A 19,042-nucleotide genomic window follows, 5' to 3' on the forward strand; every position below is an offset into this window, starting at 1 on the left:
TGTCTCATTTAGTTACGAGTTTATTGATTCTATACTAGAAGAGGCAATGAGAAAGAAGAAGCAGAGCCACCGCGTTAGTTCTTTTGAGTAAAATGATTAGCTGAATAGTTTTTTTCACAGCAGAGGTCATGCGAGAGTCGAGGCCGTGAGGTTTACAGTTTCAGTCTCCAAATACCAACAGGCGGAGCAGGGGAGGGGAGGAGAGGAGGGCGGGTCGAGTGGAGAGGAGGGCCGGGAATGTTCGTGGATATGAGCTCCGAGCGGAGGCGGACGCGGCGACTCACCTGGGGAATTACAAAAAGAAGCAACCCTACAGTCGCTTTGTAAATGGAAGTTGTGCCTGCGAAACACATGCATTGAGTTTAAGGTTTGAAAAAAAAAAAAAAAAAGGCGGAACAATGTACACGACGGAGCGCAGGCGAATGAGCCTGCACGACCTGAAGAGGAAGGATCCAGTCTGGGTGTCTGCTGGAAGTTTTTGGCAGGACTCGTTGGCGATAGAGCTGACGGCCAGCAACGGTTCGGGTAAACAGATCATGTCTCCGCGGAGTCGGACCAGAGCGGTGTCCGTGGCATACATAGTCAACGAGGGCGCATCAATGCCGCAGACGGAGGAGAACTTATCGCTGAAATGTCTGAAGGAAGCCTGCGCGGACGCACACGCTGTTTTTGAAACCATTTCGTACGAGAGAATATCACTGGGCACCACAGACATCCTGGATAGTTTTTACAACACAGGCAAGTGCGGGCATGCTGACCGCGGTGCACTTTGGATGACACGCGTGCACTTTTACGCCAATTACGCAAACTCAACCGTTCTTTTTTTTTTTTTTTTTTAAATTTATTTATTTTTTTTAATTTCCCCCCGCAGATGTAGCAGTGGTGGAGATGAGTGACACTTTCTGCCAGCCATCACTTTTCTACCACCTTGGAGTGAGAGAAAGCTTCAGTATGACTAACAACATAATTCTGTACTGTTACAAGCAAGATACGGATCTACAGGCTGTCAAGGTAACAGCTGCCCTTTATTTGTTTACTGTATAAAGATGAAGTGACAGATAAACTAGGGCTCCATTGCAACCATGGTTTGATTATAAGGTGGGCAACAACCTGAGGAGGCCCTAAACCCCAAAGGGCTCCCAAAGTTAACCTCACTGTGCAAAATAGTTAATGATAATTGGAATAATTTATCATTTGTGTCAAAATGTGCACGCTCAAGTACAATATGTAGTGAAATGAGAAGGACTTTGAATTATAGAAACTGCAGGGGGTCTTTTTTTCTTTTGACAAATCTAGTATCACTGTGCACTGTACTCAATGGGAGTGAAATAAATGGAGGCAGTCAATAGATAAAGGGGTTATTGTTGTCTCAGGGCACTGCAGCTCATTAATCCAGCCATGTTTGCAACTAATGTACGTTTTCATGACTGATTAATCTGCTGATTATTATTATAATTTATTCCAATCGATTAATGGGTTGGTCCATAAAACAGGAAATATCCATCGCAATTTCCCAGAACCAAAGATGACATCTTGAAAAGTTTTTTTTTTTTTCTGATGAAACATCTAAAATCCAAAGATACTCAATTCAAATATTACATACAAAGGAAAAGCAGCAAATAGTCACAATATAAAACCATGTAATTCGTCACAAGTTCTATTGAGAGCTACGATCAATGGGCTTCAAGTATTTTGTTTATAATGTAGGTCAAATGTGACTTTCAATTATTTTGCAAAAGCAAAAATACTCTGACAAATTTAAAATGATGCTTCAGGCCTATTGAGGCCAATGCAAGATCTCCCAGTGTGAATTGTCCCCGTGTGTCGTTTTCCCTCAGGAGCAGTGTGGGAGTTACACCTTCATCCCGTACGTAGTGTCACCTCACGGCAAAGTGTTCGCCTGTGACGCCACGATGATGACTTGCATCAAAGAGCTGATGCAGCCCAGTTTCCAGCTGGAGCCCCTTCTCACCCCGCTGGTGGACAGACTGGTGCATCTGCTGAACAATGTGCACATTCAGTCCAGGTCAAGCATGAACTGCTTTGCCAAACAACAGTATCATGTCAGATTATACATGCATGTGCTTATGCTGTAAATCACAGCTTCTGCCATGTGTAACTTCACGTGGCTGATTTATTGCAGATGATAAAAGTGTGAAATGTTTTGCCTCCTCTGCTCTTGATGCTGACAGCGAGTACTTCCGGGAGTCAATCAGGCATGAGATTCGTATGGCGCGGGAGCGGTTCAGCGGCCGAGCCCTGAGTGAGGAGTTGAGCCGCATCCAGAAACGCCTTGACAGTGTCGAGCTGCTCACCCCTGATATAGTGATGAACCTGTTGCTGTCCTACAGGGACATACAGGTGTGTGTTTATGTGTTAATACACGTGTCTCGGAATAAATGCAGAGACATGCAGTGCGTAAAAGATCTAGGGCTCCAACTAGTGATTATCTTTCAAAATGTCATTTTATCATTGTCAATCAGTGAACAAAACAAAAATTATGATAACGAAAGGGATTCAGTTTATAGAAAAGAAAATTGCAAATCCTCCCTTTTCTTTAACGTGAAAATGTCTGTGGACTAATGAACTGATCCATTTTCAGTTTAAAACTTGAAAAAGAAATCGTTTTCTTATGAAATAACTGCTGCTGATGGTATGGGTGCCTTCAAGAGTCACTATGAACCAGATAATGTGTCCAGTGTTCCAAATGTACATGGATATTAAGGAAAATGACTACTGAGGTTCAAGTTATTGATATTATTAAATGTTGTAATAACACAAAATATTAAATGTCATCAGATATGAACATGGGAGGGAATACATTTTGATTGTACACCCATTTCTCAGGACTACGATGCCATGATCAAACTGGTGGAGACTCTGAACAACCTGCCCATGTGTCGGGTAGCAAAACATCAGAATATCAAGTTTCACTATATATTCGCTCTAAACAGGTACGCACATGACTACTACTGCAGCTGGGTTTATTGTAATCTTTCTTTACTGGTTTCAGCTTTGAGTTTTCTTACCATACTCGGCCTGTAGCCTTTGTATCAACATACAAGGGGCTTTGTCAAAGCTACATCACCTGTGGATGTTATCACATGTTCCTGTTAGGAGGAATCGCCCTGGGGATCGCGCAAAGGCTTTGGATGCAATTCTCCCAATTGTAGAGTCGGGGGACAAGGTGGCATCAGACGTGTACTGCCTGTGTGGACGCATCTACAAAGACATGTTCATGAACTCAGCGTTCACTGACCAGCGCAGCAGAGACCAGGCCTGCTATTGGTACGACCCGTTTGTGCGTTTGTTGGTCTGGCAGTCACGTAAACCTTTCCACACATTAGAAAGCTGGCATTTGTCTGTCTTTTTCTCTTAAGACTACTCTGTCATGACAAACCCAATTACCTGCTGTATTGCTGTGACTGCAGCTGCTTATATGTTTCTGCAGTGTATGTTTCTGTTTCCTGATGCACTTCATGCTCTTAATCTGACATCAGTCATTTCTGTATATTGTTTTTCAGGTATGGAAAAGCATTTGAAACAGAGCCGACTCTTCACTCGGGCATCAACAACGTGGTCCTCCTGATGGCAGCTGGCCATGAATTTGATACTTCTATTGAGCTGCGCAAAATAGGTGCTAAATGCTGTTTCTTTGTCCACCAAAGATAATTTATTACAAGAACCTGCCTTAGTAATTACAAGTCCTTAAATTTACACCTCTACAATATCAAGTTTATTGTGTAGGTAGGATAATATTTAGGAAACACAAAATCTGACAACAAGAAACTTCAATTTTATTTTTTAAAATTAAATAAGTAAAAAAATAAAATCAAAGTTTATAGTCTGCGTATTTATTATATCATAAATGTTCTACTACTGACACATGACACTATATCCTGTAGGGTTGTAAACCTGAGAATTCTATTATGCTGCATCCCACAATTTTAATTCATATTTCATTTTTGGTGATATTTTTTAATGCAGTGAAATATTTGGAAAATATAACTAAAATCTTTATTACATTTTATCATAAACCAAATCATAATAAGGATAACACAAACACTTTTTCTAGGTGAAATGAAGAAAGTGTTTTACAGGTACAACATGTTCCTCAGACTTTGACAACTAGTGCACGTAGAAGAATGTATTTCTACATACTGTAGTTGAGGTGCATATCATTACACACATGCACAGGGCTACCATCTGGTGATTTCACATGAATTAAATGTTCATAAGCTGTTTTGCTCTTGTGTTATGATGTTGATATTTAGGTGTGGCTATAAGCACCCTGCTCGGTAGAAAGGGCAGTTTGGAGAAGATGAAGGACTACTGGGACGTTGGTTTCTACCTCGGAGCAAACATCCTCGCCAACGAGCACAAGAAAGTCATTGAGGCTTCTGAGAAGCTCTACAGATTCAAGGCTCCTATCTGGTGAGGCTTAAACACTCGGTCTTTATGAGTAGCAATCGTGCAAATCGACGTGTTAAGTCAGCATCAACATTCAGTTACTACAGCGCGGTTGTTTAATTTGATCGCTTTGATAAAAAATACAATGGATCAGAAATTATTTTAAGGGGCAAAATAAAAGACTTATTGCATATTAATTGTACGTGGACTAACAAGCTTAGTGTGATTCTTTCAGGTATGTAGCATCCATTATGGAAACATACATCCTGTACCGTCAGTTTGCCAAGCTGCCTGAGGTGAGATATCCTAAACAGGATACAATGGACCTCTGGATGGAACTGCTTTTGCAGACGTGTAAACCCACAGTTTCAACAGGCCGCTGCCCAGTAAGACGACACAGATTACATTAATACTAAACGTAACAATAAACAAACAACTTAAATCTTCTCGGGAAGTTAGTGACTAACAAGACCCGCCTCTGCTCAACTGGATCTTAAGGTTAAAACACATTACAGCAGGAGAGTTTTGGCTTCTCATTAGAAAAATATGAAAACATTGTGGATATTTTTAAAATCCTGGTAAAGGGATCAGCTTTTTTGGATTTCTGTTTTTCAGGTGCTCATTCTGGAGCCCAGTAAAGTCCTCCAACCAGCTATTGTGTGTGTGAGCGAGGAAGACGAAAGTCGCACTGTCCAGTTGGAACACGTCACGCCCTTAAAAGTATGTAGCCCCCCACCCACACACACACACACACACACACTCCCCACTCCTACAGACTCTCTCCGATCTGAATACATCTCTCAGTCTACAGTCTGTATGGATGGCTTGCACAATTTTGCATAATTATAGAAATAACTAACTTTTCTAATGTTGTTTTAGAGTATGGTGAATGTTTAATCAGAGGTGTGTGGGTGTGTTCTTTGACAGTCTCTGTCTATAAAGGGGAGGGAAAAAAAAGTTTCCTACTACAAAGAGGGCTGTTTACTTTCTTTTCCTTTCAAACGTATCTGTTTTTTCATGTCTTAGCCGTCACACTGATGTGTTTTAACTCCATATTTGATTTGACAGAAAGGCTTGCACCAGTGGACTTTCCCAGCAAATGCAATTCGGGGAGTGAGGTAAAGTTACAGCATGTGCAAATACCACCTCACTTCTGGGTGTGTCCGACCTACGGCAAAGTCAGAGGGCCCAAAACATACGGGTTGTCTCAGAAATCTTGGCTGACTGTCAGCTTTTTTGTAGTCAGCGTATTTTCAGGCTCTGCTTTTTTTTTTTTTTTGCGGGCTTTTTCCTGACTGCCCGACGACTACTGCTCATTGTTATTGTGTACTTTAGACTTGTCTTGTCTGCCGATTTGCCAGTTGGGCAATTTTTAACAAATACCCAAAACGATTGGCTGCAGGGCCGCTTATAAACTGCAAACGCATGGTCTTTATGTGCAGCAGAAATCCATTTTCATTTATGTTAAACTAATAAATTATAGGTTTGACTGTTTGAATAATCACAATATGTGTTTGCCTTTTTGTCTCCAAAGTGCCTCAAAGATCGATGAGCGGAGCTGCTTCCTGTATGTCCTCTACAACTCTGATGACTTCCAGCTGTGCTTCCCCTCGGAGATTCACTGTAAGGGGTGGGTGACAAATTTGCAAGGATACAACAAGGCAAAGTGCATGTGTGTGTGTGTGTGTGTGTGTGTGTGTGTGTGTGTGTGTGTGTGTGAACGTATAAGGCCATGTGAATGACCTGCTCACTGAGCAACTGACAGGCTAGATAAACAAATTCAGACCATCAGTACAGGGTGCAGGAAGATAATCGGATGTGTCAGTAGGTAAGAAAGCAAACCTTCTTTTTCAGGCTGTCGACAGCGACCTCGAGAAATGAGTGTGACATCGTCACCCTCTATGAGTCATATTTCCTTTATTGCCCGCTGTAAAAAAAACCCAACCTTGGATAGATCTTTTTCACTCTCCTTCAAAAAACACTTGACCCAGATCATAAACAATTACATTTCTGTCTAACCTCCAGTGCTGTCTAGCACTACAGATTACTGCTGTAATCTCTTCTGCCATCTTAATATAAAGTGAGTCAACTTCATTTGAATTGCTGCTAAAGAGTAAATGACTTTCTCAAATTCAACATTTACAGTTACTTGGGAATGTTTCTTTTTTCAAAGAACTTTATCCAAAGAAATGAAAGTAAAACTGAAATGACAGTTTCAGTAGCATATGGTATTATGGTAGTATGCACAGGTACTGTATGTATTAACTGGAGAAAGTAGGGGAAGATTGCTGTTGTTTTTAGTAATTTGTATTGACTGACTCCTTAAAGGTGCTTCGTGGCGTTATCTTGTTTTGTTTACATTTAGTGTTTCTCATCAATATGATTTGTGTGTATGTTTGAGGTGTAAAAAATGTTTTGGCTGTAGGTTGCTATAGCCGGCTTCATTTTAGATTGGGTTACCGGACAGCAAAATACATACATTTGCTAAATAATATCAAACCTTTTATCGCTCATTATTATTTGTATTAGTAAGGACCAATGTTGGAAAACTGCAAAAACATTGCCGCTTCTTGAAAATAGTGATCAAAAACTCCACAGTGATTTGACACATTCAGATGAACTCTTCCTTTCACAAAGGGTCATTTTCCTCCCACATACTGGACACTAAGGGCCTGATTTACTCAAATCTGAAATAAGGGGTACTAAATTGCATGTTTACTCCAAAAGTTTGCACATTTATTTTGCACCCGTTTTGCGGGTGATTTACTCAGAGTAATTGCGTCTTTGATATCAGGTGCAAATCAAATGCGTTAAAGTGATTCCAGCCGTTCTAACAGAACGACTGCAAAAGCAAAAGGAAATCTGATCCCATTGAAATGAATAAAAAGCCTATAAATACAACAAGAACAAAACGCTTTATAGAAGATTATCAGCGAGGAAGTCAATGCTGTGGGAATAACAAAAATATGAATAGATCAAATTATGAGAAGATGGCAAGATATTAGGTGAAAAATACCAAAAATGGAATTACCCAGAGGCAGGAAATTGCTGAGTCGTAATAAGTTTTTTAATTGCTGGTATGTGGCTCCTCCTTGTTGTTGGCTGTCAATCAACATTTAGTTTATTCATTAACTTAGAAATGTCAGAATAATTTCTCCCTCTTGACATCTGAAAAATGTTTCCGTGGGTGTAAAACCACGTTTTCTACGTATTCTTTGGTTTCCCTGCGTCTCCTTCTCACCATAATAAGAGCAGCCATCTCATATTGTGCACATCTGATTAATACATGCCCTTTAGTTGTACTAAAATACACACGCAATCACTTCTCTTATACCTACTTCCAGGTTCCATTTGCATTTCCCCTCCTGGGATTTTGAACCTTCAAGTAGAAACGCCCAATATTACATATACATTCAGGCAAACACTACTGGACAACGGGTGTTAAATTGCACATTTGAAAGACGCAAGCAGTTAGTAGATCTGCTTGGACATGTTTTTGCAGGTGGTGTGGAGTTTGCATGTGATTTTACAGATGCAAACCTTTAGTAAATCAGGCCCTAACTCTTAATAGTCCTCACAATGGAACCATGCAACATTACATATATGAACCCAACAATTCCCACGAGTTGCAGCTGAGAGGGGGGGGGGGAACCCTCCTTTTTAATAGGGAGAAAACCTCAGACAGAACCAGACTCAGAAGTTGGCGGCCATCTGCCTCGAGTAGTTGGGGTGAAGGGAGAGAAATAGAAAATAACAGCATAGATATCAAAGGCAATAAACCGTTGATGGGACTGGTAATCTACAGTCACATTTTACGGTGTTGTTGTTTTCTTCACTTTAACTGATAATAACTGAATCCATATTTAACCACGTGCTCCATTACAACATATTCTCATCTACATTACTGTCCTCTCACAATTTCCTCTGAATAGTTTCTGCGAGCTGGTGAACTCCCTGCTGCAGCAGGCTCAAGCCCCCGCTCAGGACTCAGAACATCTAACTGGGGGAATACTAGAGGTCAGTCCTTCATTCCTCTGATGCAGTGTGCGCTCTATTTTAGGTCTTACTTGCCTCAATGAGGCAAAGAACAACAACTGCAGTTGCTGGGAATATAAAATTCTCAAGCACAGAATCATCCCTGTGACATAATGTCACATTTATAGAAACCTGAATAGAAATAGATGAATTCAGAACTCTAGTTTTATCTATGTTGTTTGTATGTGTTGGATTTAATTTCCTTCCTGTCTTACATTTTTTAATGTATTACTGTATGTGTTGTATGAGTGATTGGTTCCTATGTTTTGATCTTTTATGTGAGCTCACAACGACAAATTCAAAGTGGTTATGTTGATGTTGTAATGAAGTATTGAATCTTGAATGTCAAAAGTCTGTGAATGAAATACCTCCCCGCTCCTTTCACATTCACTATGTGCTTGAGAAATGTCTCGCAATTCTGCAGACACTCCCATTTCCAGCCACTGCACACTCATTCTGCCTCCTTCCTCTGACTCTACAGTACATCTATGAGACCAATGACAATGGCGACAAGGTGGTTCTGGGTAAAGGGACGTACGGTGTGGTGTACGCTGGAAGGGACCTGAGCAACCAAGTACGCATCGCCATCAAGGAGATTCCTGAGAAGGACCGCACGTACGAGAAATTAAATGTTTATCCTTTCACTAGGGAATACTTAGCTGCACTGTTTCTCACATTAATGCTCTTTCCACAACAGCCTTAAGGGGAAAGGATTTGGCAGAGATCACACTCACTGGCATGGTCGGATCTCCAGTGCTCTTAAGGACTGTTTTAGATTACTTTATCATCTGCTCAAAGAGCTTTGATCTGTTTAGAAATAATGTATTCAGGAAACCTCTGAGTCTCAGATACAGACAAAGTCCTTATCATCTGTCCCTCCTCTGTGTTGTAATTTTCAGGCTGTAAGCTTATCAGCAGCGATTACTCAATGTATGTCATAATGAGTGAGTAGTGATAACCAGATGTAGAAAAACAAAAGAGTAAAGATGCTGTTAACTGAGTAGAGAAAAGAGTTGGAAGAAAGTCTAGCATGGTACATTACATGACATGGTACATTACATAATGTACATTACATAATGTATATACAGTATCTTTTTAAAGCAGGAGTTTAAGCTGTTACGTCCCCTTGACCATCTCATTTATTTACTTATAATGCAAACCTGATCATTGTTTGACAGATTGTTTGTACCCTCTATATATTAATGCCCGATGGAAGTTTAATTAAAATTTATAAACACGCAATGCTGCATGTATCAGACAGGAAATGGAGTTTATGGGGCATTGCCAAGAGAATTTGATGATGCATCTTCTATATTTTTTTTTCAGAGAAAAACATTGGTTTATTAGAAATTATGAAGTTTGGAGACACCAGATTTGAATAGCTACAGTGTGTAGACTTTGTTTGTGTATGTGTGTATGTTCGATCAAACCAGTGCAATTTCTGCATGTTGCAAGATTTCTGCATATTTTATTATCATAACTGCAACTATGACATGGGGTACTGTATTGTTGACCTTGTAAGATGTTGACAGTTGCACTTTTTATTTCCTTTGTGTTTCCCAGGTACTCCCAGCCCCTCCATGAGGAGATAGCTCTGCACAAGAGACTAAAACACAGGAATATTGTCCAGTACCTGGGCTCTGTCAGTCAGGACAGTTTCATCAAGATCTTCATGGAGGAAGTGCCAGGAGGTAATACACTGAAAGGAAGATATGACTAATATATCAACTCATGTATTCCTATTATTAAATAATAATTATACGCTGACATAGTCATGGTTTGAATGATGTTCTTTGGGGCAATAGGGACTTGGAAAGAATTCATGCTTTGATTCCTTGGAAATTGCAAAACATAATGAAGCCCTGTTGCCACTTTCAAGTCGGCATTTCCTTGCTGGCTGTGTAGCTTTGTAACAGGATGATGCATTTATAAAGCATCGAGGAAGTCATGTGCTCAGATGATTGTGCAACACCTACTGGGTTTAAATAAGTGCATGGTTCCAAAGACATCCTGCTCATTAGAAAAAAACATGTTAAGACAATGGCATGGTTGTCAGAAAAACATCTGAAACAATTGCGGACCATTCCAGTTAATTTCCATGTTTGATTTTGCAAAATTTAGTGGAGAAACGGTTGAGAAATAACTCAACTTTTTAACAAAAACTGAATTTTGTTTTATTTTGGATTGTGAATTTACATTTTGTTCACAGCTCTGCCTTCATGAGCATGTGAGGACTAATGTTTTTAGAGCTTGTAAAAATTTGACATACTTTATTCTAGGAAGTTTGTCATCTCTTCTGCGCTCCAAATGGGGCCCTTTGAAAGACAATGAAGCCACAATCATCTTCTACACCAAACAGATCCTCGAGGGACTCAAATACCTTCATGACAATCAGATAGTTCACAGAGACATTAAGGTGAACAGAGGATCCTGGAAGGCAAATAATAATTTGATGTGATTGAATATTTTAACCTGAGCCATGTGGTGTAGGTCAGTAGCGCTTGTTTTGTCTCTGCTGCAGGGCGACAACGTATTGATCAACACCTACAGTGGAGTGTTGAAGATCTCTGACTTTGGAACCTCTAAACGGTTAGCAGGGATTAACCCCTGTACCGAGACGTTTACTGGTGAGGAGCCGACATTTATGACTCTATTTAAATACATTATGAGGATACCTTGTACTTTTTATCTGTAAACTTTATACTGTTTTTGTATTTAATGACTTTTATGCTGGATTTTTCAATAGGAACTCTTCAGTACATGGCTCCAGAAATTATCGACCAAGGGCCCCGGGGTTACGGGAAGCCGGCAGATATCTGGTCCCTCGGGTGCACTATCATAGAAATGGCAACAGGCAAAACACCCTTTCATGAGCTGGGAAGTCCTCAGGCAGCCATGTTCAAGGTAAAGAAGGGAGAATTGTCTTTGCGTGGATGTTATAACATATAGATAGGGATTTTTACATAAAAAGGAATTATGCAATCATCCATGTTTTTCTGTCATGGAAGTCAACATTCCTAGAGATTTGAATAAAAATCACTACTAAAATACTTCTGGAATGAAATATCTTAAACACTATCGGATGGATTGCAAAGCAAGTGCAGACATTCATAATTCCGAGACCATGAACCATAACCATGTGGTTAATATTTGTGTGTTTGTCTGAAAGTTTTTGACAATTTAACTGGATTAAGTTTAGATTTAGTACAGTTACTCATGATTCTCTTAAGATGAGTGTATTGACTCTGGTCATTCCTTAACTTTTAGGAACTTAACTAACGTCATCATCGAGTCAGATTTTTAATATGGTCAGTGCTTCAGTCGGCTTTATTAAGTGCCGAGTTGGATATCGAAGATTTCATAGATTATCAGTTGTAAATACAACTTTACAAGTAATGTACGTATAATTATGATAACATGAACGCAGCATCACTACAGCCACAGAGAGCCACTACCATTCATAGCATAGCATATGAATGCTCAAATAAAGTTGTCTCATTGAACATAGACAATGTCCTCTTAATTGTAAATAATATCATCTTTTTACAAATCTGTTATTATCCTTTAAACAATGCCATCTAGGTGGGCATGTTTAAGATCCACCCCAAGGTCCCAGAGTGCATGTCAGATGAGGCAAAGGGCTTCATCATGAACTGTTTCGTGCCAAACCCAGACGACAGAGCCACAGCGCCAGAGCTGCTGAAAGACACCTTCCTCAGGTCGTCTCCCAGAAAGAAGACGAAACCTCCACAGGAATCAGAACCTAAAGACATCCTTTCTTTTGGTGAGGCTTCAATGCTCGCCTTGTTTTGTCTTGTACTTTTTTTCTGCTGTTAAATCTCTTGTAAATGGTTGTTATTGCACCTGTTGTGACACCTGCTGTCATGAAATCTGGTAAGTGCCAGAGATTTTTAACAATGACCTACAGTATCTAAACACAACCTCTCTGGGTTTTGCAGCTGATTATCAGCGCAGCCTGTCTGTGCCTGTCTCCATTCTTGTGGAGGACACGGATTCGTACTCGGGCTCAATTGACCTGTCTTGTTCTTTGGACCTGAGGAGGCCGCAGTTTGCCCTCAGAGCAGATGAAAGCCCACCCAGCGCCAGCAGCTTCCTGTCGTGAGTTTGATTTTTTTTTGCTGAACAATCAAATGAATACATTGTTATTTCTGCATGGTTCTAGAGCATCTTGCATCAGTGGCAAACCACACTGAGGTTTCAAATCAGCAGTCTGGTGAGATGACATCCTGCCAAGATGAAAAAAGGGTATCATGCTACAGTATCAAATGCCACTTAACCTTTAAGCATGTATCACTTGAAAAACAACCTCTAAATCCCACATTAACTATTGATATCCATATCTTTACATTGTAGTTTTAATCTCAGTATAGTCACTACTTATTTATTTTTATGTTGTTTTTTTTTATTTATCTCTTGGTTTCCCCCTGCTGCCCAGAATACCAGACGACTCGGCATCAGACATGAGCAGTCCATCCTCCACTGAGGAGAATGTTGGTCTTTTCATGCTGAGAAAGGACAGTGAGAGGAGAGCCACACTGCACCGAGTTCTCACCGACTACATCAGCAATGTCGTCTTTAATATACAGGACTCTGTGCCGCAGGTGGGTGAAGGAAACAGCATGTCTGTTAACGTCATCGCTTCCTGCAGGACACATATGATTCATCCTTCATGTTCTTCAATAATTATTGGATAGCTGGGACTCAGATATTTATCCGTATCTGTAAATTTGAGCTAGTTGGCAAAGACATGGTGTGCCAAGAATGTCTGGATCCCTTCTTAGTTTGATATTACACAAATGGCTGGCATTGCAACATCCAGAAATAAGAACATACACGAATCTCAGCAGCCACGTAGCATGACTGTCTGTCTGCAGTAAGTGCACAGTTAATAAGTGAAGTTGGCTTACAAGTTAGGAATCCTGAGCCTTTGGGAATTTTGGCTGTGTAACTTTAAACTGGGTTTGGCATTTGTTTTCATAAAACAAATAAGGCGGCAGAAAAAATGTAGCTGTCAGTGTGGCGTATCCTTTCCATCTCCTTTTTCCTGCGTGATCTTTCACTGTATCAGCTTGCATGCATTTTTGTTGTTTAATTTAAATCAAACTATAATCAAATGTTGTGTCTTAACATTAAGAAACAAGGAAATGGAATTTTGGTGATTGATAAATGAACAATACTGAAAAAACTGAAAAAAAAACCCCCTGTTACTATCCAAGTGAAGAGCACTAATGAGAGATGAAGATGCATTTTTATGTGCCTCCAGAATACAAAAAAACAAAGCAGAAGTATAGTATCCCCATTTTTACAAAACTTTTTTTTCCCTCTGTTCAAAGTATGGTGAAGGAACATCGCTCACTGCAGACCACATCAACAAACTCATCACCTGCTTGCGAGACAACATCCACTCCCCTGACAGGAAGCAGCTGACCAGCTGCCTGCTGGACCTCAGAGCTACGCTGCTCGCTGCCACAGTACCTCTGAACAGCCTACAGGCGGTGCTGTTCAGCTTCCAAGATGCAGTAAGTTACCTCTTTGCCAAGACAGACTTTCCTTGTGATAACACTGCTGTCACGTTTAATCAAAAGTGCCACATTCATTCATACAATCATATTCAACCATCTGCTCTGTCTGCAGGTAAAGAAGGTTTTGAAGCAACAGCGGGTGAAACCTCATTGGATGTTTGCTCTGGACAATCTGCTGAGGCAGGCGGTGCAGGACGCCATAACTGTACTACTACCAGGTAGAGCTTTTATCCATCCAATCTCATGTTTAACAGTCAAATAGAAAGAAAGAACTGATCATCAGAGGACAAGAGTGTTTGCCAGAGACACACTGTGAAGCAGCTCATTTTATCCAATATATGTTTGTTTCATCGACTGTATTTATTTATTTGCTTGCTTCTACCACATCACTCTCTGCCTCTCAGAACTGAAACTCCAGCTGCAGTGCTCTTTTGAGATTGAGGACAGCACTCCTGAGGAGGAGTGTGCAGACCCAGACACTCCCGTAGTTCTGGTCCCTGACCAGCTAGTGGCACCAGCACACATGCAACAGACTGCACCGATCTATGAGCTCCACCCAACAGCCAGCCCCGACTCCCCTACAGACCTCATCCTGAACACCACCTGTTCCCTAAGCAACAAACTGAGAGACCTGCGACTAGAGACCAGGAGGTAGCACACAGTCATCCTCTTCATCATGATGCTTTCTTTCATACTGAGATTCTGTGATGAGCAAATTGACAATAATCATCAGTTTTTAATCTTCCTGTAATCTGACATTTAGAAAATAAATATCACATCTTTACTGTAAAAATGTGAATAATCATAAGGCGGACATCTCTATAAAGCAGTACACAGTGACAAATAAGGAGTGGAGTTCTGCTGAGGGGTAATAACTGATTATGTTTTGTTGTTTCAGACTGCTGAGTCAGCTGAGTGAGAAGGAGAGAGAGTACCAGGAGCTATTGAAGAGCTCTGTCCAGAGGAAGCAGGAACAGATTGAAGTACTAAGGAAAGAAGCAGTCATTGAAGGTAATCCATCTGTGTACTAGTGTGTGTTGCAACTGCCATGCGAGTTTGGTAGTGTGAGTGAGTATGTCTCTGTAGGTTTTGTACGAGCAGCAGTAGTGCGGAATGATCCTGTAGTTTTAGATTTAGGTTTAGGAAACACAAATATGGAGTTTTGTGCCGAAAAGATGATAATATTGAATTATACCAACAGAATATCTCCTATTTTAATTAAATTAGAGTTGAACAAACCTGACCCTTTACTTTAAATGATTGGCATGTCCTTTTTTTTTTTTTTTTTTAAATAGTCAACCAGTATGTTTGACTCTGGCTTGCTGAAACTGATCCATCCTATACTCCAAAGCAGGTTAAAACAAACACTGAGGAACATTTGCGTATTCTGTTTGATCTGCGTCAGGTCTCATGATCAGACCTTTAAATCCAGGTAAAGTAAATCAGTTGGATATGATTCCTTTCTGCTTAGTGTTTTTGATGCAGCCAATAGCAGATGGATGAGAATAAATAATATTTCTAGTCGATATAACTAAGGATGTTTGCTCGTCTCCGGAAGCGCAACGCCTTTTCTAAGAGTTTGTAGGAGCTTGTTGTCTGACAATTAACCATACAAGCTGCAGCATGACCAGTATTACGTGGAAGCACCAAGCCCTTTGCGGATTATCAATGCTCTGTGATTCTCATTAGTGTTTCTTAACACTTGTGCCAGTCAATCCCTGCCACGCCTCAGCTTCAGGCTGATGGGGGATTTCTGTCTGACTGGTTTCTGTTTGAGGTGTCGACTGTCGGATCAGCAGCAAACTTGACTTGTCAGTTTGGATAATGATTATGTGGTCTCTGGCTGTATAAACACATGGTGTTTTTTGTTATGTGAAATATTAACATCATTAAATGCATGTAATTAGTGTCAAGTCCCAAAAGAACTTAATGGTAGCAAACTCTGTATGTTATAGGTGGTGAGTTGGCTTCACAGAAAAGCTCTAATCCAGAGAGGAAGGCTTTGGTCCGCTGGCTCAGGTCTGTCTCTGTAGATCAAGACACTATCAAAAAGGTAAAGTCAGCCATATACAACCTAGTTTTTTTTTTTTACCCCTGTGGCTGGTTGATGTGACTCATCCACCTACTATTAATCCACACTTGTGCAATCCTGTTTTCTAGTTGCTCTCTCATGAGTTCACCTTGGACTGTCTCCTCCACATGGCCTCCAGGGATGACTTGATGTATTGTGGATTAAGGTGAGCTGCCTCCACGCATCACCCTCACACAATCTGTCCGTGCTGAAACACAGGAAGCGATGGCCCTGTTTACATCGTTAGTTTAAGTTACATCAAAAAGTTCCAAAGGTGTTTGAGGCACCTCCTTTTGTAGCATTACGTTTAAAATGTTTAAATCTGTCAAAAAAAATTGCTGTTTCAGAGGCGGCATGCTGTGTCGAATCTGGGCAGCCGTCACAGCTCGCAGGAAGATCCAGCTCAGCACACATAATGAGGACAGCGAGGACACTTCTCTTTAATGGCTGCTGATGTTATACATCAAAGGACAGGTTTATTGACAGGCTGGCCCTGTGTGATCTGGAGGAATAGAGGCACTGGCGAACACAATACACTCTACAGGGAGCTGATGTAAATCGGGATCAATTTTGGTTACTTTGTTGAACTGTGAATGTAACTTCTTCCAGGTTTTGTGCATCCAAAAATCACCACTGTCTTGGTCTTGCCTAAAACTGTTTTTTCTCAGGGCTGTTGGACTGTTATTGTGCCTTCACAAAAAAGCTGCCCAGAAAAGTAATATCTGGTTTAATGCTTTTATAATGTTTCCTTCCAATGATGTGGTTTTACTACAGAAAACTAAGACAGTTTACTAAGACAGGAACTTAATGTATTTATGTTTGAGGAAAAACATGGGTTATTTGCACTTATATATCCTGGTCATAATAAACAGGACCATTTATTCTCTCAGACCAGCTTGTTATCTGCATGCAGCCGTTTGTTTGTAACAGAAAGAGGGTTGTTTGAGGGAGTGACATAGGATGGAAGAAGTGATGAGGTGATGAACAGTCTTTAAATTCCACATGTGTTTCCTCATGTGTTTTCACAATGTTGACATCTCCTTAGAAACAGTGACATGGACTCTGTGTGTGTGTGATTTGTGTGTGTGTGTGTGTGTGTGTGTGTGTGTGTGTGTGTGTGTGTGTGTGTGTGTGTGTGTGTGTGTGTGTGTGAGAGAGAGAGAGAGAGAGGAGTAGCTGTCTAGTCCTGAGCTTTTCAACATATGAGCGAGTGTTAAAGTTCCAATTTAGACTCTAAAAATTGGGCTTCATATTAGGAGTGGAATTTAAAAAGGAAGTTAAAGACCAGGGTCAGAAAATATGTGAAAAATGTAGCAGGTGAAAACTTATTACAAGTGGAAGAAGACGTGCATGTCTGATGTTTTTTCCAGTGTGTCATCACTGCCGAGTAATCTCACTTCTCCTGTGTCAGATAAAAGGATGTTCATTATTTTTGATAAGCTGCACAGAAGCCTGTTTAATGTTGAATGCATTTCAGCTCTAGTCTCTGTCTATGGGGATATGACTTCATTGAGAGACAGGGTTTGGTTTCTAGTAACAAACTAATGTGTAATGTTTTACAGTTGGACACCCCTGGGTGAATTAACTATTCCATAAAATAGAAAAAAATCAAAGTGATTGCAGCTTGTGCAAAAGTTTGTTTTCTCTTTGTGAAGTCTCAGAACTTCCTGACTTCATTAAGCCTTAACTGGCTCTTGTCTTGGAAAGCAGGTCGTTAATTGTCTTTTGGAACTGTCAGCTGATGACATTTCCAGAGCTGACCAACTCTCGGAGTAGGCCACAGAATATCCCTTCAGTGGTCACTCTTGAAGGAAGTGAAATAGAGGTTGCTGACTCTTATAAATATCTGGGTATTTTGATTGATGACTCCCTCACTTTTCAGCCACATGTGCAGTACCTGGTGAAACAGTTGAGGTTAAAACTGGGTTTTTATTTTCGAAATAAGCTGTGTTTTTCAATTAATGTAAAAAAGCGACTAGTTGCTGCTATATTTTTACCTGTGTTGGACTATGGTGATCTTCTATATATGCATGCCTCTGCTAACTGTCTTCGTATGGTGGACACAGCTTACCATGCTTCACTGCGGTTCATTACCAATTGTAATTGGTACACCTTCACTTATAAGGCAATCCTTGGTCTGCTCCCAAACTACCTGTGTGTCTTCATCATGCAGAAAAGTGCCGGACAATACTCCTTGCATTCTCAGGACTTCTTTATGCTCGCTGTCCCAAATGCCAGAACGGAAATGGGAAAAAGGGCTTTTGTGTACTCTGCACCCTCATCATGGAATATGTTACAGAAGGATTTAAAACTCAAAGAACTGATACCATTTACTGCTTTTAAATTTAAAATGAAAGAAATAGAGGAAGGTTCCCAAAAATGTCAATGTTTTTAAATTAACCAGGTTACGTAACTGACTCTTAACTTTTAGTTTCTTTTAACTTGTCTCATTCTGTGTTCTTCTGTCTGTAACTATGCGTTTCTTATGTTGCTGCCTGTCTTAGCCAGGTCTCCCTTGAAAAAGAGATTTTTTTTATTCTCAATGGGACTCCCCTTCGTAAATAAATGTTAAATAAAAACAAAACAAAAATTCCCTGACTCTTCAGACCTCGAGGTAACACTCAACAACAATGGACTCCTCTACACAACTGACAGAAGATCTAAGAATGATTGATGTCTACACAGAAGGCTATTAAAACCTATTTGAGCGCTTAAAGCTTGCACTTGTCACTGTCTGAAATGTCATCAAGAAATTGCTCTTAAGGGGCGAAGAAGTAAAGACAAGATCTGGAAGACCAAGAAAACCTTCAGATAGAACTGCACATCTGCCGGACAGGAAGGGAAAGCACCTGTATGACTGCTGTACACGTCTCAAGTGTGCAAAGCAACAGAGTCACAGTGGAAACATTGCAGGGAGCAAATGAAGCTGAAATTAATCTCTTGGAGTTGGGTGGTCGCCAGTGGCCTAACCATTAATGATTAT

The 19,042-nt window shown here is 40.4% G+C and overlaps 1 protein-coding gene across 2 annotated transcripts; it reads left to right on the forward strand.

Annotated features, from left to right (window-relative positions):
- Window positions 1-237: 237 nt before the first annotated feature.
- LOC138193742 (mitogen-activated protein kinase kinase kinase 5) lies at window positions 238-18,649 on the forward strand. Of its 2 annotated transcripts, XM_069141950.1 has the most exons (28): window positions 238-738; window positions 872-1,011; window positions 1,839-2,026; window positions 2,193-2,361; window positions 2,848-2,954; window positions 3,118-3,288; window positions 3,525-3,637; window positions 4,275-4,434; window positions 4,646-4,796; window positions 5,026-5,130; window positions 5,479-5,528; window positions 5,945-6,040; window positions 8,343-8,427; window positions 8,927-9,060; window positions 10,009-10,136; window positions 10,725-10,861; window positions 10,967-11,072; window positions 11,192-11,349; window positions 12,028-12,229; window positions 12,405-12,564; window positions 12,902-13,067; window positions 13,800-13,985; window positions 14,101-14,206; window positions 14,393-14,639; window positions 14,887-14,999; window positions 15,944-16,041; window positions 16,149-16,225; window positions 16,407-18,649. In XM_069141950.1, exons 1-28 carry the CDS (start codon window positions 399-401, stop codon window positions 16,501-16,503), a joined length of 3,990 nt encoding a protein of 1,329 aa, XP_068998051.1. In that variant the 5' UTR covers window positions 238-398; the 3' UTR covers window positions 16,504-18,649. The 2 variants fall into 2 exon arrangements, with proteins under 2 accessions (XP_068998051.1, XP_068998059.1); XM_069141958.1 differs by lacking the exons at window positions 238-738; window positions 872-1,011 and having other exon boundaries at window positions 1,982-2,009.
- The last annotated feature ends 393 nt before the right edge of the window (window positions 18,650-19,042 follow it).

The sequence above is a fragment of the Embiotoca jacksoni genome, unplaced genomic scaffold (assembly GCF_022577435.1).
Source record: "Embiotoca jacksoni isolate LCO1_2020_lvr unplaced genomic scaffold, fEmbJac1.0.p SCAF_11, whole genome shotgun sequence".
Classification (NCBI taxonomy): Eukaryota; Metazoa; Chordata; class Actinopteri; family Embiotocidae; genus Embiotoca; species Embiotoca jacksoni.

Excerpts from the sequence above, each read along its gene's own strand:
- LOC138193742 (XM_069141950.1), top strand. The coding sequence starts at position 399 with ATGTACACGACGGAGCGCAGGCGAATGAGCCTGCACGACCTGAAGAGG. Across the intron at positions 8,428-8,926 it reads TAACTGGGGGAATACTAGAG|TACATCTATGAGACCAATGA; the intron begins GTCAGTCCTTCA and ends CTGACTCTACAG. Across the intron at positions 10,137-10,724 it reads CATGGAGGAAGTGCCAGGAG|GAAGTTTGTCATCTCTTCTG; the intron begins GTAATACACTGA and ends ACTTTATTCTAG.